The sequence below is a fragment of the Indicator indicator genome, chromosome 11 (genome assembly GCF_027791375.1).
Source record: "Indicator indicator isolate 239-I01 chromosome 11, UM_Iind_1.1, whole genome shotgun sequence".
Classification (NCBI taxonomy): domain Eukaryota; kingdom Metazoa; phylum Chordata; class Aves; order Piciformes; family Indicatoridae; genus Indicator; species Indicator indicator.
The window spans coordinates 5,396,806-5,417,153 of record NC_072020.1 but is presented as its reverse complement, the minus strand read 5'-3'; the positions used below and the strand labels follow the sequence as shown (position 1 = coordinate 5,417,153).

The 20,348-nt window shown below is 48.0% G+C and overlaps 1 protein-coding gene across 1 annotated transcript; it reads left to right on the top strand.

Annotated features, from left to right (window-relative positions):
- Positions 1–3,491: 3,491 nt before the first annotated feature.
- XCR1 (X-C motif chemokine receptor 1) lies at positions 3,492–4,511 on the top strand. The gene has a single exon (XM_054385096.1). It carries the CDS (start codon positions 3,492–3,494, stop codon positions 4,509–4,511), a length of 1,020 nt encoding a protein of 339 aa, XP_054241071.1.
- The last annotated feature ends 15,837 nt before the right edge of the window (positions 4,512–20,348 follow it).

Sequence of the window (20,348 nt, the reverse complement as noted above, 5' to 3'; positions counted from 1 at the left end):
TCAATCACACAGACTTTTTAGTCTCCTTTGCATGTATCTTGACTACAAGTCCAGGCACAGCATTTCTTAGCTATAGAGTAGAAAGAGTAAAACGCAAGAGAGCAAAATTACAGCTTTTGATGCCAGGAGTTTTTTACTGACTCTGAAGCAGGAGGGGAAAAATCCAAGTGCCTCAGGTTCCCAAAAGATCTCCTTATCATCACTGAGCTGGTACAAACATCATAGCAAAGCACATGCTTGGTCCTGGTAGCCACTCAGGAGATCTGATGCTTGGTAGACTGGAGTGTCCGTCCTCCAGCAGGGTGGTGTACCTGTGCAAAGCAGGGCCCAGAGTGCAGAAATCTCCATTCCTCAGCAAACCAGTGGTGAGAAGGAAAGCTGGGGACAACATCATGGGAAAGGTGTAGTAGCTGAGGGAGGAAGAGCAACAGCTGAGGCAAGCAGAGCTGTTACCATCTCTCAGAGAGCAAGCTTGGGAGATGATGTGACCTGACAAGGACAAAGCTACTGACAGTCAGTGGGTGCTTGGAGACTGAGGAGCTGCATGTGATGCTGGGTGCTGCAGTGCACATCAGCCTCCCCTGGGCTCCCTGGAGAGCAAGGTGATGAGGTTCTGGGACTGCACTCTGTAGCTTTGAAGAGGCACTTCAGTGCCTCTCAGGGTTGTTGGTCTGTGGACAGTGTCTCTTTCTGAGTGCTCAAATATCCACTGTCCATGTTTATGGCTTTGGCAGTGACATTGGGGGAAATCGAAGACAGACGAACTTGCTTTGTGAACTGGGGCAGAGTCAGGGACTGGGGCTGTGATCTTTTTGAGAAGGTTGCTGTGTCAGGAGCCAGCAGCAATGGTGGCAGAGGCAAGGAGCAGCCCAGTAGTCATCTCTTGCATGGAGTACCTTTCCTCTTTGCAGATGCTCCTCTTCACCCTTAGGATAGCTGCTAGGGAGGAGTCATACCTCCAACCTGAGCTGAAACAGGACACAATGGTCAAGACCTCAGTCTAATCCATGTATTGCTTCAGTGTCATCTGCACTGTCAGGTAAAACCAGAGGACAATCTCAGCAGGGCCTTGTCCTGCATGCCTGAAGATGGCAGCATGCTGCAGACTGAGGACCACAGACACCATTTCCAGTTGGGTCTGTGCCTCTGGGGATAAACTTGCAGGGCCCCCTGCTATCACAGTACTGAATCCCACACATCCCTTGCCTCCAAAAGTGGGTGGCTACATCCCAATGGATAGGTGGTCCCTGACCTGTGATGCCAGTGCCAGGCTCTGCCTGATTTGAGCCATTTATCCCTATAGATGGCATGACCCTTCTGGCCTTCAAAGGCAGTGTGTGCTTTTCTGGCAGCAGCAGGCAGGTTGCACCTTCACTAATCCAAAGAGGACAATGTCACCAGCACAATTCTGGTCAGAGCCATGGACTTTCTTTCTTGCTGCTGGACTTCCACAGGAATCCGCAGCAGGTCTTCAATGGCTTCCACTGATCTAGGATCCAGAGATGGTGCTGCAGGTAAGCCTTCATATTAATTGAGACTTTGAGCTGCTCTTTGGAGCCACTGCTGATTTTTCTGAATCTTTTATCTTAATTTCCTAAAGAAATGAGGCTCTGTGACCTTGTTCCCCTTGTATATTCACCTGATTGTGCCTAGTCGTTCAGGTCCCAGTAACTTGTGACACTGTTGGCCAGCTTCAGACAGCCATCGATCTGTGATTGAACTCCTGCCTGCAGACAGGCAGAAGGCAGCAGCCCTTCTGAATGGGTGTGATTGTGAGCTCTGTTCCCTTCCTCTCCTTGAGGGTCAGCAGACGACAGAGATGAATGCACAGTCCAATGTGTTGATGCTTCTACCACAGCCTGGAGATATTTAGGTATCAACCCAACATAAAAATCCACAGGAAATGGAGTTTTCCCCTTTTTTGGTGCCTGCACTTGTTGCTACTGCTACTGCTCAGCTTTGTAAGTGTCTGCAGTGCTGAACCTGATGCCAAAGAACCATGTATATGGTGAGTGGCTGTCAATGGCTCCATGTCCCAGTGGAGGCCAGTGACAAGCGGAGTCCCTCAGGGCTCAGTCCTGGGACCAGTTTTGTTCAACATCTTTGTTGGTGACATGGGCAATGGCATCGAGTGCACCCTCAGCAAGTTTGCTGATGACACCAAGCTGTGTGGTGCAGCAGAAAGGCTGGAGGGAAGGGATCCATCCAGAGGGACCTGGACAGGCTGCAGAGGTGGGCACAAGCCAACCTCAGGAGGTTCAACAAGAGCAAGTGCAGGGTCCTGCATCTAGGTCAAGGCAATCCCAAGCACAAATCCAGGCTGGGCAGTGACTGGCTGGAAAGCAGCCCTGAGGAGAGGGACTTGGGGGTGCTGGTGGAGGAGAAGCTCAACATGAGCTGTCTGTGTGTGCTTGCAGCCCAGAAAGCCAACCAGAGCCTGGGCTGCATCAAGAGAAGTGTGGCCAGCAGGTCAAGGGAGGTGATTCTCCCCCTCTGCTCAGCTCTGGTGAGACCCCACCTGGAGTACTGCATCCAGTTCTGGAGCCCCTATTAAAAGAGGGATATGGACATGCTGGAAGGTGTCCAGAGAAGGGCCATGAGGATGAGCAGAGGGCTGGAGCACCTCTCCTATGAGGACAGACTGAAAGAGTTGGGGCTGTTCAGTCTGGAGAAGAGAAGGCTCTGAGGTGACCTTCTTGTGGCCTTCCAGTATCTGAAGGGGGCTACAAGAAAGCTGGGGAGGAACTTTTTAGGATATCAGGTAGTGATAGGACTAAGGGGAGTGGAATAAAGCTGCAAGTGGGGAGATTCAGGCTGGAAGTGAGGAAGAAGTTCTTCACCATGAGAGTGGTGAGAGCCTGGAATGGGTTGTCCAGGGAGGTGGTTGGGGCCCCATCCCTGGAGGTGTTTAAGGCCAGGCTGGATGAGGCTCTGGCCAGCCTGATGTAGTGTGAGGTGTCCCTGCCCATGGCAGGGGGTTGGAACTGGATGATCCTTGTGGTGCCTTCCCACCCTGATTGATTCTATGATTCTATGATTCTATGAAGTATTGGAGAATTTGAAACCATGGCAGAAAACACTAAAGCATAGTAGCAGATTTGAAAGCCTTGCCACCTGGGCTGCTTACCTTAAAAACCAAGACAGCCTCAGCTTTCACATAGTAGAAACTTAGTCATTAGCAGCTGTCACCATCCATACTGGCTCAGAAATGGCTTCATTTCTGATTTCTTAAGAATTGAAGACCTGGACATTGGTTTGAGGGTAAGTTTTACTATCTACCTGTTTGAGGGTAAGTTTTAGTATCTAAGAGGAAATGATTAGTTTCTCCCCCCAAAAGAGGACAAATAAGATAGTTTCACTGCTTCTTTTTGTTTCTTAAAACAGAAATCTCCACAGCAGGAGTTTAGTTATTGGGTTGATTTTCACTAAAATTCAGGGCTGGTTGTTGCAGTTTTTCTGAGTAGCTGGTGGAGCCAAGCTGGCACAAACAAATGGACAGCGACCATTATCCCCTCAATTTGGATGAGAACTACTCCTATGAGTACTCTGCGAATGAGAGCAGCAACGCCTGCGAGATGGGAGACTACTTGGTGTTCTACACCCATCTCACCACCGTGCTCTACACACTGGCCTTTCTGCTCAGCCTGCTGGGGAACACTCTGGTGCTATGGATCCTGCTCAGATATGAGAACCTCACATCTTTAACCAACGTCTTCCTCCTGAATCTCTGTGTCTCTGATCTGGTCTTCTCCTGCATGCTGCCCTTCTTGGCAGTAGACCAGTCCTTTGGGTGGGTGTTTGGTGAGTTCCTGTGCAAGGCAGTGAATGCTGTTTTCTCCATCGGCTACTACAGCGGTGTTTTCTTTCTGACTCTCATGACTATCCTGCGGTACTTGTCAGTGGTGAACCCCCTCTCCAGTTTGAGATCCCAGACGCAGCACTGTGGTCTTCTGGTGAGCTTGGCTGTCTGGACTGGTAGCATCTTAATTGTGGTGCCCGAGGTGATTCAGACCACAGTGAAAGAGACCTTGGATAGGTATAACACCTGTGATTATGCCGACTGGAAATGGAAGAAGGTGGACATTTATCAGAGGAATGTTCTCTTCCTGTTTTCCTTTGGGGTCATCGTCTTCTGTTATGTCAAGATCCTGATAATCCTGCTCAAAGCCAGATCTCGCAGAAAGCACAGAACTGTGAAACTCATCCTCATTATTGTGGTGGCTTTTTTCCTGAGCTGGGCACCTTACAACATCCTCAGCTTTCTGATTACTTTCCCAGCACCTAACTGTCAGTATCAGAAAGACTCCAGCCTTGCCTTTTACATCAGCCGTAAGATTGCTTTCTCCCACTGCTGCCTCAACCCCGTGCTCTATGTGTTTGTGGGAGTCAAGTTCAAGAGGCATTTGCTGCGCTTATACAGTCACTGTTTGTCCTGTGGCTATGGCCAAGTCTCCAGCCCCAGGATCTACTCTGAAGGTAAATTCCACTATGAAGGTGCATCCATCTACTGAAGCCAGACCTCAGCACTAGCATAAATCGTGGATAAACTTTCAGATTTTAAAAGCCGTGGAGTATCTGTGACTTCTAGAGAAAGGCACCCAAAGTCACCCCTTGCAAACGTGCTGGGTATGAGAAAGTGGTTTAAAAAGTATTTGCAGTGGGATGAAGAGCTGAGAATGCTGAGAGTTGACTTCCTTGGCCTATCAGTCTGTATGAGTTCTGTCCAGTGAGATGGGTTCTCTCCCATTGGTAGTTTATTTTCAGAATTTTAAAAAAGAGAACGAGTTTTATTCTTTGGGAGCTGAGCCTGCAGGGTTTAATACAAATGCTGCTGTATGTAGCTTTCTTGGCTGATTTTAAATACTTAGCTGTATTAACTTTCTGTAGCTTTTAATGCTGTTTTAATGTTTAGCAGTGCTGAATTCATTGATTCTCTCTTCTTGGGGCTTTCAGGATTTACTGACCTGACAGTACCTACCTTCTGATTACAGCAATCCAGCTTGCTGCCTTTTTTCTCATGGAAATTGATCTTCTTCACCAGAGCCTGGTGTGTTTTTTCCTCAGGCAGTGCAACATACAGTATGCACTCCAGTGTAGCTGAATGACAAAGCCTCTGGGAACCAGAATATTTCATGTCCTAGCACTGTGTAGAAAGCCAAGATCACTCTGAAGTGGCATCAAACAATAGTTTGGCAATGGGTCCAAGCAACCGTTTGGCTTTTGGGGCAGCCATCTTGAAGTGTCTTTGTACTGTTTCTTCTCTACTTCTCTAAGGATCACCTCAAGCAGAAAACAGAATCTTCTCAGCTGCTGTATAGCTAATAAAAGACAGAAACTCAGACATGCCCACAGTACAACATCCTGTTTCTGATATCCAGAGGCAAGATTACCAAGGGAATAGCATGAGAGTGGGGCAAAAATCCATGGCTTCTGTCCAAATAGTCTTCCTAGTTCGTGCTTCAGTTTAGCTGCCAGAACAAAGTGACCTTATCTTGTCCCTTGTCATCAGATGCACCTTTGTGAACAAGTCAGTCCTAGTATCCCATTGCTACAGTTACTGCCTGAAATTTAACAAAGGTAAAAGGTTGCTTGTTAATCCCACAAGGAGCTCACTTCTGTTCAGACAAACCACAGAAAGGTAGAACCTTTGTCTAGTTGTGGTGGAGACCAGCTTTTGGCTCATTTGAAATGAATGTGGTTGTTTCCATGTGCTTCAAGAGACTTTGGACTGAGGACTCAATGCCATCAGTTATGAAGAGACAACCTCCTGGAGGACAGAGGAGTCCAAATTATCCTTGTGCTCTTCTGGTAATCCTGGACCACTCCATGGGCACCGGTGAGGCTTTACAAAAGGTAAATGCTGTGACATGAGTAAAAAGTCTCCTGCACCTACACCATTTTGACAGTCATCCAACTCACTACCCTGGGGCTACACTACCCTGAACTCTTTACTGTCATTGTATTTTAGATTTATCTAAAAATGTTGTATCAGTGTGAGCTGAAATCCTCCCACACCAGCAATAACCAGGCTAGCTCAGTCTGGAAAGCAAATGAGAGCTGTATTTACAAGTAAATCTACAATCTATGATGAAATGCAATGAATATGTACAAATATACAAAATTCATAACATTTACAAAGATATACAATCAACAGAAAAGCACAACCATGCTCCCTTTGCTTCTCCTGAGGGGACCTCCCAAGGGGCCTTCCCCCCAGACCCCCCTGGCAGAAAGCAGAGTTAGCCAAAAGCAAAGAGGCTGTTAACTTAGCTCGCCAAGGTCAGTGTGTTATCTTCAGCCAGAAGAGAAGAAGAAGCAGCAGCCAGACAGCCCAGCAAGGAAGCGAACTCCCCACTCTGACTGTCCCTACTTTGTTTTGAGTAGTGGTTCTTAAACATTTCTATCTATCCAATGGAAGTGTTTAGAACAATCATTATTTTGCTTTCTTGCACCCAGTAGTGACTTATTTACACTCTTTCGCTTTCTCTGCTTGAACTTTGAGAAGAAAAATTAAAGAGACAGTTTCAAACCATCACAAATGTCCAGAAGTATTACAGAAGCATGAAAGACTTCAATGATTCTGCTCTGTTCAGTTTTTAAGGAGTTACTTGTTTGCAGCTTGAGCATCTTTTGTTACAGCCTATCTGAGCATGTAAAGGGAATGCTTAAAATGACCAATCTGTACTGCTGCCTGCTGTAACCAAAGTAATATGTGGATATGTCCTCTCCTGATCCAATGCAGTGCACTAATAAACATTCAGAAATTCAATGGCATGCCACACTATGGCTGTTGTTCTCTGCCTTTCATAACCACCTCTTGAAGCTGAGGTATTTTCAAATAAGGAAGTAATTGAGAATTTCGTAGATGAATTTAGCTTGGAGATACCTGGTGGCCATCCACTCCTCCACCCTGCTCACAGCAGTTATGTCTTCCCAGTTAGACAAGGTTGCCCAGAGCCTTGTCTGGTCAAACTCTGAACACCTCCAAGAACAGGGACCACATAACTCTTCCAAGTCCGTATTCCAATGCTTAACAGCTCTAAAATGGTTCTTTTTTTCCCCCCCCTTCTGCATGAATATTTTTTTTTTCACTGCAGCCTGTTGATGTTAGCTCTTCCTTGCCCTCTCTCTGTCTTCTCATTACATAGCTTGACAAGAGCTATCAGGTCTCCTCATAGCCTTGTTTTTCCCTGGGGCCTGCTGCTAATCTAGTCTCCTCACAAGCCATGTGCTGCTCCAACTCCCTAACCACCTTGGTGGTTCTCCATTGGGCTCACTTCAGTCAGACAATTCCTGTCTTGTGCTGGGGTCCCAAAACTGTGCTACCACAGATGTGACCACATGAATGTCAGGAAGGAGGGAATAAAGTGTTCCCTCAACCTGCTGGCCATGCAGTTCCATACACATCGAAGCTATCTCCATTGCCACAAGGAAGTATGCTGGTGTAGCTTCCATCTTTGTACAAACGTGATTAAATATTGCTAATGCCACAGGATGTGCCCAGTTCAGGTCTAGGGATCAACTGTCTGTGCTTCTCTGTCCTTCTGGGAACTTCAGACACTTGGAAAATACAGACTGCTCCAGACAGATCATAATACTCAAGGGACCCTGAATCTTCACTTTCAATCAATTAATCAACTATTGTGTGACCTGAGCAAATGCAGAACTGAGAGACAGAAATTAGTGAAGTGAAAAAGGAGAAATTAATTGCTTCTGGAACACAGTCTGTTTGGAGAAGGGAGCAGTGTCACATTGAGTGGTTGCAGTACTACAACTGCTCTGCAGAGAAGGACCTGGAAGTCCTGGTGGACAAGTTAACCATGAGCCAGCAATGGGCCCTTGTGGACAAGGTTAGTGGTATCCCTAACCAGTTCTTACTTTCCAAAGCCTTGCTATGCTCTTTATCCATTTGCCACACATCTGTGTTTACACAGAAGACACTGGTTCATTTGACCTGCACAGGCCAGACAGAGTCTGTGTCCTGGCTTGTCCTTATCATTGCTGGATCAGTTGAACTCACACCAGACCAGCTCAAAGTCTTGATGTCTCCTTTGAAACGCAGCCAGCTCTGAGCAGGGATAGCTCCTAACCCTGACATGCTCAGGTGGAAGGCAGTCTCAGAAGCTGACCTTATATGAGCAGAATATTCTCCCAAGCCCCTCACAACCACATGTTTAAAATGCCAGAACTGCTTCTCAGGTTTTTCCAGAGCTTTGCTGGTTCTTTTTACATGACCATTTCCAGCTTTATATCTATGGACAATTATTTGTCCACCTATTCAAAACAGAATGCAAACAAATGCAGAAAGTGCTTCCAAAGCTTTCTTTCCACAGGCACAGCAGGTCTCTGGTGCTACCAGCAGGCTGTTCTTCAGCCTGTCTGCACTGACATGTTAATCCAGGCAGGGTGACAGGGAAACTGCCATTCACTGCTCTCAAGTGCCTAGCAAACCCTTCTCCACTTCCTAAATAACATCGATTAACTCTTTCAAAAAGAAATTATATAGTGCATGTAGCAACAGGAGCCAGATGGAACAAACACATCCCATGGATATGTACTCAGAGGTGGCTTTGAAACATTGATGGTGCCCAACAGCCACAGGAGACTTTTTTCCGGGGCAGGGGGAGGGGAGGAAGGGGCTTTTTTTGGTGTTTTGGGTTAGATGGTTGTTGTTGTTGTTATTTCTTTTGGTTGGTTGGCTGGTTTTGGTTTTATAGGTCTTAGTTATTTAAGAGGGTTTAGTCAAGACCTGCCCTAGTCAATGAGGGACCAAAATGCTGTCAGCGTAAGATGACTGCTGGCAGTGTGTAATTTTACTTTGTAACTGTGGCAGAAGTCAGAGGTCACGCAGATCTGAACTCGTCTTTATTGAGTTCTGATCAGTAACACCAGGTGTGTAATCTATTAAGCAGGTATAGGTGGACTGGTGGGCAATACTCTCTACTATTTACTGCACTTAGTATGTGCAAGTAAGTATGGAATCCAAAATTATTGCTCCAGCCTACTGCACGTATCTGCATGCAAAAAATGTCCCAACGAAGGCTTTTCTTGCTCTGGGATGACTGACATTGATTTTATAAAATCAGAGAGTCCCAGAATGTTAGGGGTTGGAACGGACCTCCAGAGATCATTGAAGTCCACCCCTCTTGCCAGAGCAGCACCACCTAGGGCAGGCCACACAGGATAGAGTGGCATAGATAATGCCTTTTTTTTTTTTTTCCACTTGGTTGTGGTTTTTTGCCTGTTTTGTTTTTTTCCCGAGGACAGCTTCCAAAAAGCAAAACTCTTGAACCTCTTTTGTTGCTAAGAAGAAAATACAAAAAATTCTGAGGAAGCATTGGTCACCCATGAACCTAGTTGGAGGCAGCATGTTTTTCTCTGGAGAAATGGATGTCTTTATAAGTTGGCAATAATTCTGTAAGTACTATCAATAATTAAATATGTCTGAAAGTAGCTTGTCACTATGTAATCAAAAGGAGGAACAATCCTCTCCACTTGATTAGTCTGGAATGAGAAGTAAAACCACACAAAGATTTGTTGAAAATATATCAAAATAAATCCATTGCAGTGAAATTACTGGGATTTGCTTTATCATTATTTACAGCTGATGAGCTTGAGGTTGCTTTTGGAAGACAGCCACGTGTCTTCAGATCAATGGAAGGCAAACATTTGTTTTCAGCAGATGCTCCTGGCTCCGTGCTGCGTGATGCAGCAAAGTGTGCCAAGCAAAGTCAGCCTGAAGGTTGCTTCTGAACTATGTAAAACGTCCCATTGTGCTTCATGAGTCATGTGCCCACAACATGCTTAGCCCCATAACCAGCACTTCTGAGAACATGACAGTGTTTCTGAGTTATTCAAACCCATACATTAGGTGAAGGTTAATCATCAAAACTCAAGGCTACTTAGTCATCCTTAAACTGAGGTTAAACTGAGGATGATGGAGCTGTGTCAGTGACTATGTACTACATACATTTCCTCAAGAGTCTTGAAAATAGGTTGCTTTGATCTTATGGGCGCCTGAGCTGAAGTTTATGACACTAATACAGTCACAAGCATTGCGGCAAGAATTGATGACAAACCATTTGGGCACAAGCTGTATTTAAAATAATTTCTTTACCAAAGCAATGTGGTATAAAAGCAAAGGAGCTTAGTTTTCAAGTATACTTCAAAGTGCAAACCCACTGTAACCTATTTCAGATGCCAAGAAATGTCCTTTTAGAGAATCATACATGTTGTGGAAGGCTTCAGCTTTGAAGAGTGGACACAGCTTGCTAATAGAAGCCTGTTGCTGGGAGATGGTGTAGAAGATCAGAAACCCTGAACCCCCTGTTCCCACTCTCACCCTGCTTTAGGAAACAGCTCCCAAAACTGGATGAAAGGGTTTATGTGCACTAAGGGGTTCCAGTTTGACATCTGCTTTCTCCCAGTCTCTTACCATGTGTCCTTCGTTAGTCCTTACTAGTGTCTTCTGTGGGATTTTCCTTTTGCCAACTGACACAGAAAGGGGCTGTGTATGTGTGCTGCACGTCCAGGCAAGTCGAGCATCCCTTTTAAGATTCACTTCAGCTGTCCGTGCAAAGACGTTGATGAACTGAAGTAAAACAAAAACAAAAATCAAAACAGACAAAACAAACAAAACGCCAACAAAACCCCAACATACACAACTGTCCTAAAACCAACTTTATTATGTTACACTTGCGACAGGCGACCCTGCTTAAGGGTACCAGATGCACACACCATTGAGAGGAAAGTGCCCAGCCCCGCAGCCCTAAGGCTTTTTTTCCCTCCCAGAGCGATTTTCCCTCACGGACATTTCAAACGCTCTGTAGGGATTTCTTTCCCCTCTGTTGGGATTCTTTTCCCCTCTGTTCACGCCGCTGAGGGGACCGCCAGGTCTGGCCAGGCCGGGCCGGCAGCTCAGGGTTGCTGAACCAGCCACCGCCCCGGGGGTGGGAGGGCGGCCAGCGGCCTCACGGGAGTTGTAGTCGGCCGGGGAGCGGCTGAGCGACGCCGGAGCCTCACCCCGGGGCCGTCTCTCCGCGACATGGCGGCGTCCGCAAAGGTAACGCGCGGCTGCCCCCTCACACCCCGCTGAGGGAACGCAGAAGGGCGGCGGGGAAAAGGCAGCGGCGGCGGCGGCGGCGGCTGCGGGAGGGAGGGAGGGAGGGAAGCCGAGGCGGGAGGAAGTAACTTCAGCGGCTTTCACTTGTTGCCTGTCGGAGCTTCGGAGGGGACGGAGGGTGGAGAGAGTTCCGCCGCGGCCCCGTAGCGCCGGGGCAGCTTCGAGGGGAGCCCGGCTCGGAGTTGTGACTGACTGGTTGAGCGCAGGGACAGCTGCGGTACCTCCACCCCGGCGCGGTGGCCGGCTCCCCGTCCCTCAACTCCCCGTCCTTCCGGGCTGGCGCTTCGGCGGACATGAACCACCACCCAGGCCCAGTCACCTTAGGTGTCATGACAGCTGCTCGAGGAGCAGTCACCCAGGCCTCTGCTAGAAACCAGATACCCGCCGAGTCCATGCCCTCACCCGTTAGAAAGTGCTGACAAGCAAATACTTGCCACGGCCCTAATCCTGCTAGCCCTTGTGTCGGCAAATCTGCGGCGACTGGACCGGGAGAGTTTTGCTGGCACACGGAGCGGCTGGGGCTGTCTCCAGAGCAGATGCTGGGCTTGCAGCCGGCTCTTCTCCGGTTTAGGCTGATCCTGGTAATCCAGAGCGAGCAAGGGGAAAAAAAAATAAAACCAAACAACCCACCCCCCCAAAAAAAAACCCAACAACCCCCCCCCCCCCCCCCCCCCCAGGGATTTAGTGTCGGCTGCCTTTGGGGTCGGGATTCTCCTCGGGCGGAGGTCCTGCGCTGGTGAGTCGGGCTGTGGAGGGGCTGTGCCGCGTTTTGGAGGCTGGTGAATTCGTTGCTGCTGTTCAGGAGCTCAGCACCCCACTGCTTTCTGTTCCCCCGGTCTCACACCCAGCCTCCTGCGGGTTTTTGCTTGTGCAGAAGTTTGCTTGGCATAGGGAGCTGGTCAGCTGCAGGTGTCACACTCCTGGCCCAAACTCGTGCTCGGAACTGAGTTACTTTGCAAAGGTGAAAAAAAGAGGGAGGAGTACCAGGCCTGTGCCTTTGCTCCGGGAGAGTGGGATTGTTGTTCTATCCAACTGAATTCACCTGCCCATGGAAGCAGGCAGGGATTAAACTTTCAGGGTAAAAGCTGGGCTCTCTTTTGTCAGCAGCACAAAAACGTGTTATTTGGTGGTGTTTTTCTTGTCTTGTGATAGGATGTTGCAGGTAATGCAGCAGATTAGGTAAACTGTCCTGTGGCAGTGCGTTCTGTTTTCCAGGCAATTTCCCGAAGTCTTCCAACCAGCCTCATTCAAGTGTTTGAATTTAAAAAATGCTCCAGATATTCTAAACAGTGTTTCCCAGTAGTCACACATAGGAACTGCAGTTAAAAAGTTGCACCTAAGACAGTGATGGAAACCAAATGCTAGTCAGTTTTACCTTTCTTGTAGTATATGTAACTGATAATGAACATGGTTTGACTGCTTCTGCTGAAGAGCCAGTTAGTTATGGAGCCCGTTTTTCTTCTCTAAAGGAGCCTTTTCTGTGAACCATTTGGTAACAGTGAAAGGGTGCATTGTGTGTGTGTAGTCCCTCTGCACTGCTGGTTATGTAAAAGTGCTGACATCCTGGAGCCCAAGCTCTGCTAGCATCGTCTGGGTGGGGGATTGAGACCTAATGGGATGATTAGGGAGAGGGAACTATTCAGAAAGTAAAGTGTTATAAACTTCCAGAAATTATCTAATGGGCTCAAGGAGAAACAGTGATTAAAATGGAGTTTAACTCAATTTATTTGTTTTTCTTAGTCACATTTGAAAATGAACAGTTGCCCACTTGTCAAAGGAACACTGAACACCTCTAATATATTTTAGATATTGTTGAGGTTACTAAACTGAACGGAACTGTAAGAGCCCCAAGTATTTTCATTGTTAACACATTGTTTTGTTTTGTTTTGTTTTAATTTATACTACTGTGGTTTATTTTCTGTAGAGTTTTGCCAATGCAAGGAAACTTCTTTTAACAGCTTGTATCTGGTTTGTTTCTTTTTTGTATTTTCCTGTAGTAATTACATTTTTGTCAAGGGAGTGGTGGTTGGTTGTGTCCAAAAATGACATCATAATAGTAATTCAAATATTTTGCCAAGTGTTTGGAGTTCTGACATTTCCCTTTGTCTCCAAACTGGAAAGCCCGTGAGAAAAGAGAGAAGAAATGCTCTGTGCTTCTTGTGGCAGAGGACAGAACATAGCAGTTTGTGCTTCTGTCTCTGCAGTGGCCTGTCAGTGTGGATTGCCTCGTGGTGGTGAAGGTGCTTGCCTTGCCTCCTGTTTGATCTCTGCCTGTGTGGCCAAGCCCTGTCATTGTTAGCGTGGCATGTTGCTAGCTCACTGCTGCATATAGGGCAGGACCTGCCCTCAGGAGTGGCTGCTGCTGGTGGCTGGCTGGAGGACAGATGTCGTGCTGCAGAGGGTCCAAGCTCAACACACACCCACCAAACTTCCCAAAACCATTGGCTGGAGGCAACCTTCTCAAGTGCTTCTGAAACCTTGGCTTGGAGGGACCGTGTGGAACGGTAGATACAGAGGTAAAACACCCTGCTCAGAAAAGCCCTTGTTCAGAATTAGGATATGATGGTTGTTGCTTTTAGCTGTCTCAGAGTTTCAGAGGTGGCTGAGCTGCCTTAAATCAGGCCAAGCTTGCTGAGGAAGTTAACAAGGCTCCAAGACCAACTTTGGAAACCTGAAAAACACAAGGTTCTTTGAAGACTCCAAGGCTGTACACTGAGTGGGTTGACTGTTGTGAATCACCAGCACTCCTCTGCAGCTGGAAGTCCTCTGGAGTTTTTGTGGAGATTAAGTATTAGGAAGAAATTCTTTGCTGTGAAGGTGGTGAGACACTGGAACAGGTTGTCCAGAGGAGCTGTGGATGCCCTCTCCCTGGAAGTGTTTAAGGCCAGGCTGACAGGGCTTTGAGCAAACTGGTCAAGAGAAGGTGTCCCTGCCCATGGCAGGGGCAGTAGAAGTAGGTGATCTTTAAGGTCCCTTCCAACCCAAGCTATCCTGTGATTCTGTTTCTGTAGGTGTGGTGCTGCTCAGAATTAGCTTCTGAGCATCAGGTGCCTGCCTTGAAGAATGTGTTAGAGATTTAAATAGTTGGGTGAATTATGGAGAGGAAGAGCAGGTTTTGTGGCAGGGAGGGTACACAGGGACATGAAGAGTGGCTTAGAAGAATGAAAGTGTGAAAGGGGAAAAAAACCTTTCCACTTCTGAACAAAACATGTCTATTCAACTCACCCTGCAGGCATTGAGGCAGGAGGGGTCCCTTGCCCTAGGGGATTGAAATGGACTGGGGACAGTTGAGGAGAAGTAAGGAATGGTTAGGTTGATTTGCAGATGTGAAGAAACACAGTGCAGCATTCCTGATGTGGGCATTCCATCTGGTGTGCCCTAAGGAGAAGGGGCAGATGAGCTTGTTGAAAGTGATACTGGTGTGATTCCTGTTAGCAGCAGAATGTTCTCCTTGGGAACTGACAGCTTCCTCAAACAGGCAGCTCCTCTTTCTGGAGACAGGGCTGTCCCTGTGACATGGACAAGCTCTTCCCTGGGGTGGTGGACTGAAGTGCTTGTTTGAGTTCATGGTCTTCAACAGCTGTTGATGTAAGGAATGTCAAAGCTCTATGTTCTCCAAATCAGGAAGTTGTGTCCCGGGTCTAGCCCATCTGTCATGTTCAGGAAAGCTCAGCATAAGGTTTTACAGGGGTTTAAGTCAGGCCTTAAACTGGAAGCCCATTTCAGTAGGGGAAGCATTAGAAAAAGCTGTTAGAGTTGCCAAATTTCCCCACTCAGGGTTAAAGATCAACTCTGTCTCCTGGGGTTCTTATCCTGCCACTTCTGTCTGTTGCTTACTTTTGCTCTAAGAGTTTACAAACACAAGGAGTAGGAGGGGATCGGAGGCTGGTTGCCCATAAAAAAGGAAAGTTCATACAAAGATTGCATGGAACTTTACTGATTCTTTTGCGTCAGCCTGTCCTGTCAGGTTAGGGGTGCAGGCAGTAATTGCTGAATGGCATTAGTTTATGTTCTGAAGCTGAAAAACGTGAATATCCCTGGAGTGTCCCCCCAAAGGGTTTGGTTGTGAGGAGTCCCTACTGTAAACATACTGCTTTTCTTGCAAAATTTCACCAGTGTTCTTCTGGACACACTTCCTGCAAGATTTGAATTTGGGTTTTATTACTGTTTATATGCCTGAACACTTCAAAAGACACTTGTGTGCATGAGCATGTGGGAAATCCAGCATGGTCTCCCATTTGAAGTATCAAAGGAAAGAAAACACATTCTCCAAAAATGTATTTTTGTAGTTGAAATGTGAAAGTTTACTGATATAGAAAATGAAAGGGAAAGATCAATTCAGCAAGAAAATTTCACTTCTTGGAGTGGAACCAAGCTTCACAACCCTAAAAGGAAGCCTTAGCTGACATTCAGGCTGTGCCAGCCTTTTGTTTTTAATGTTGTTCAGTGTGCTTTTATCAGTCACATATCTTTGTCTGCAGGGGTCAGGCACAAAGGGTTGAGTTGCCCTTGTGTGTGCATGGCAGAAGAGTTGGCTGTTTGGGCAGTCACCTCAACCCCCTCTTTCCAGCAAACTGTTCTTTAGCTCTATGGGTGTGCAGCTTTAGGCCCTGTACGGTACAGAACGCAAAAAGCTGGCAGCACAGCTGCCATAAACTCCACTGGGACTCCTGGGTCTCCTGCAGCACCCAAGTATGAAGGACTTTGCCAGACCGTTACTGGAATTAAATTATTTAACTCAATCAGTGGTGTGGTGGTTCTGAAAAGTAGCCACTTCCTTTCTCAGCTCTTCCTCCTCCTTTGCTGTGAGGTTTGTTCCCCGTAGCCCTCCGTTTGAGCAGGTCTGTGCCCCGTAGCCCTCCGTTTGAGCAGGTCTGTGCCCTGTAGCCATCCGTTTGAGCAGGTCTGTGCCCTGTAGCCCTCCGTTTGAGCAGGTCTGTGCCCTGTAGCCATCCGTTTGAGCAGGTCTGTGCCCTGTAGCCATCCGTTTGAGCAGGTCTGTGCCCTGTAGCCATCCGTTTGAGCAGGTCTGTGCCCTGTAGCCCTCCGTTTGAGCAGGTCTGTGCCCTGTAGCCTCCATTTGAGCAGGTCTGTGCCCGTAGCCCTCCGTTTGAGCAGGTCTGTGCCCTGTAGCCATCCGTTTGAGCAGGTCTGTGCCCCGTAGCCATCCGTTTGAGCAGGTCTGTGCCCCGTAGCCCTCCGTTTGAGCAGGTCTGTGCCCTGTAGCCCTCCGTTTGAGCAGGTCTGTGCCCCGTAGCCCTCTGTTTGAGCAGGTCTGTGCCCTGTAGCCATCCGTTTGAGCAGGTCTGTGCCCCGTAGCCCTCCGTTTGAGCAGGTCTGTGCCCTGTAGCCCTCCGTTTGAGCAGGTCTGTGCCCTGTAGCCATCCGTTTGAGCAGGTCTGTGCCCTGTAGCCCTCTGTTTGAGCAGGTCTGTGCCCCGTAGCCCTCTGTTTGAGCAGGTCTGTGCCCCGTAGCCATCCGTTTGAGCAGGTCTGTGCCCCGTAGCCCTCCGTTTGAGCAGGTCTGTGCCCCGTAGCCCTCTGTTTGAGCAGGTCTGTGCCCCGTAGCCCTCTGTTTGAGCAGGTCTGTGCCCTGTAGCCATCCGTTTGAGCAGGTCTGTGCCCCGTAGCCATCCGTTTGAGCAGGTCTGTGCCCCGTAGCCCTCCGTTTGAGCAGGTCTGTGCCCCGTAGCCCTCCGTTTGAGCAGGTCTGTGCCCTGTAGCCCTCCGTTTGAGCAGGTCTGTGCCCTGTAGCCCTCCGTTTGAGCAGGTCTGTGCCCTGTAGCCCTCCGTTTGAGCAGGTCTGTGCCCCGTAGCCCTCCGTTTGAGCAGGTCTGTGCCCTGTAGCCCTCTGTTTGAGCAGGTCTGTGCCCCGTAGCCATCCGTTTGAGCAGGTCTGTGCCCCGTAGCCCTCTGTTTGAGCAGGTCTGTGCCCCGTAGCCCTCTGTTTGAGCAGGTCTGTGCCCCGTAGCCCTCTGTTTGAGCAGGTCTGTGCCCCGTAGCCATCCGTTTGAGCAGGTCTGTGCCCCGTAGCCATCCGTTTGAGCAGGTCTGTGCCCCGTAGCCATCCGTTTGAGCAGGTCTGTGCCCTGTAGCCCTCCGTTTGAGCAGGTCTGTGCCCTGTAGCCCTCCGTTTGAGCAGGTCTGTGCCCTGTAGCCATCCGTTTGAGCAGGTCTGTGCCCTGTAGCCCTCCGTTTGAGCAGGTCTGTGCCCTGTAGCCCTCTGTTTGAGCAGGTCTGTGCCCTGTAGCCCTCTGTTTGAGCAGGTCTGTGCCCTGTAGCCATCCGTTTGAGCAGGTCTGTGCCCTGTAGCCCTCCGTTTGAGCAGGTCTGTGCCCTGTAGCCCTCCGTTTGAGCAGGTCTGTGCCCTGTAGCCCTCCGTTTGAGCAGGTCTGTGCCCTGTAGCCCTCTGTTTGAGCAGGTCTGTGCCCTGTAGCCCTCTGTTTGAGCAGGTCTGTGCCCTGTAGCCATCCGTTTGAGCAGGTCTGTGCCCTGTAGCCCTCCGTTTGAGCAGGTCTGTGCCCTGTAGCCCTCCGTTTGAGCAGGTCTGTGCCCTGTAGCCCTCTGTTTGAGCAGGTCTGTGCCCCGTAGCCATCCGTTTGAGCAGGCAGGTTGTTTTTCCCCAAAGCATGCCTTGCAGTTAGCAGGCAGTCTGTGCTTTTACGGGACAGAATGTGTTGGTGTTACACAAGGCAATGACGGCTAAGGCTGGTGTGACTCAGGAACGTAGTATCTGGCTCAATGTCCTCACTTGTCTGTTTTGTTTCACATGGAGTATTAGAACATGTACAGAACTGCAGGCACCAAGGCATGAAAGGGATACTGCTGGTAGCCATGTGATGAAGTGTCCTTGTTTGGAATGGTGAGACCAGAGTGGGCTATGGTAAGTAGCAGGGATTACTGGAGCTTGTCTTCCAGTGAATTTGTCTTACAAATCCAATTTAACTGAATTACCCCAAACCTTCCATGTAAGCTTAGTGTATGCTGAAAATGCACTTGGTGGGAAATGGGATCTGGCCCTTCTATCAGTGAACGGAAACTCTACTCATGGACTTTCTCCCAGCTTCCTGTTCTGACTGCACATGGAGGAGTGTAGCATTTTGATAAACTCAATGTCAAAAGTGGGCCAAAACTGATCAATGAATTAAAACAGAAAGCAGCTGCTGGAGATGACAACATGCCTGCAGGAGCACAAAGAGAAATGTTACGAAATCAGATTAAAAGCAGGTCACTGTAGCTATCCCAACAGCCAATTTAATTACAGTAATTACGTTTTGTTTACTGTTTTGTATATGTCTTACTCCTCCTCAGGTAAATCTTTTCTTTTCCTGGAAGTGGGCTGTTTCCTTTCTGCTGCTTTCTTTAATCTCCAGGATATCCTTCTCTGTAAAGAAGATTGTCACCCCCACACTGTACTGTATGCCAGCAGGAGAGGGAGCAGCCACCTTCCCACAGCAGCTGGCACTGCCCAAGCATGCAAGGAGGGACTGATGACGTGCCCTGCCTTGCCTCCTCTGCTGTGCTCTGGGCCAGGTCCTTAGTGTGGCTGCAGTGATGGCATTGCAGTTTTGTGCAAGGTAATGCCCCTAGCCTTAGCCACATGCTGTTACCTAAGAAGTAACATGCAGCAGCTAAAAAGGTTTTGGCCCCCAGCAGTTCACTTCTGCCTGACACACCTATCGTGCTGCTTTCAGATTGCAAATACTTACAGGTGTGCATAACAGGATAGGAAATGCAGGAAGAACGGGGCTGTGCTCTGAAGAATTCTGGCCAGAATGTTCTGTGATCAGATTAGGTGTTTACAGAAGCTTTTCCTGTTTGGGAACCTTGGGAAAGCAGTTACAGTACATTGTGAGCTTTCCTTGCCATGTAAGGTGAGGGCTCTGCACTTTTAGAGCACCTCTGGAAGGACAATGGGTGGGACTGGTACCTTTCTTCCGATTTTGCAGAGCAGAAGACAAGTAAATAAAGTTCCAGCACGTTCTCCTTGTGCAGTAGCTCAGGTCAGAAGTTCTCCTTCCCCTCTGGCGAAGGGTAAGTGCTTGTCTTGTGTGTGCAAGCTGATGTGAGCCAGGGAAAACTGTGAGACCTTGCTCCCCGTACTGAAGAAAGGGCTGACTGGGAGGAGATGGAGGAGTAAACTCTACATGCTTCCAGCTGAGCTCTGCTGGTCTCTGCTCAGGGTTCCTGTGTTCTGCCTAGGAGATCCCAACAGGAGTAAAGATGCATGTCTTGGGCACAGCAGGATCAGCCCACTGGGGACATGCTGCCTTCTTTTGCACTGTGCTACTGAACTGTTGTGCATGCAGCAGTCATTTGCCAGGCATTGTGGTACTTTGGTCACTCAGTAGAGTCCAGATAAGAACCTTGGGTTGTAATATTGTTGATTTAGGGTGAAAAATTGTGGTTGGCACTGCAAGAGATTGGTCTGTGCCGGGCTGGCCTTTTCCTGAAGCCACCCAGCTGTAGGAGAGATTTTGTAGGCCAAGGCCCTTCCCCAGTCACCCATGGTTCACGTGACAGCTGTGTCATAACCTAATGACTGCCATGGAACCCTGGAAATGGAAGCTGTCAGGTAAAAACCCACAGGTGTTAAGAGAAACCTACTAGTAACCACATTTCAGTTAGCCTTTTCTTCATAGAAAAAATACACAGTTCTTGACCATTTTTCTCTCTCTCTGGCTTTGTCAAGGTTTGCTTTGTTTCAGAAGGAAAAGAATACAAGATCCTACTAGGATCATTCCCAAATATTGATCCCTAGGGCAGAAGGATGCTGGGCCATTTCCTTCATTCAGACTCCTACTTCAGCCAAGCTGAGTTCTCTTGAGAGTGAAAAGAAAAAAAGAAAAAAGAAGAGGGAGATAACTTATTTGACCTAAGTACATTTGTATTTTCACAGTTAGTAAGGTTTTAATTACACCTTAATTTGATGGTAGCTCAGTTGAGCATGGAAATATAATGATGGATTTTCCAAAGATTCAGCACTTTGGGTGTCATGCTTGTTTAAAAATTTGGCTGTACCATTGCAGGCAGAATTCTGAAGACCTTCCAAATGCTTAGGAAATTCCCTCTGCAGTTCCTGCCTGGATTTTTGTGAATGCTTATGCCCAGGTTTCTGTTTGAAAGGTTGGTGGTTGTTTTAGCAAAGTCTTTGGGGCTTTCAATTAGTTTTAATTCATTACTTTGAATTAGAGAAAGATTTTCTGCAAGGGCTGTTCATAATTCAC

Excerpts from the sequence above, each read along its gene's own strand:
- XCR1 (XM_054385096.1), top strand. The coding sequence starts at position 3,492 with ATGGACAGCGACCATTATCCCCTCAATTTGGATGAGAACTACTCCTAT.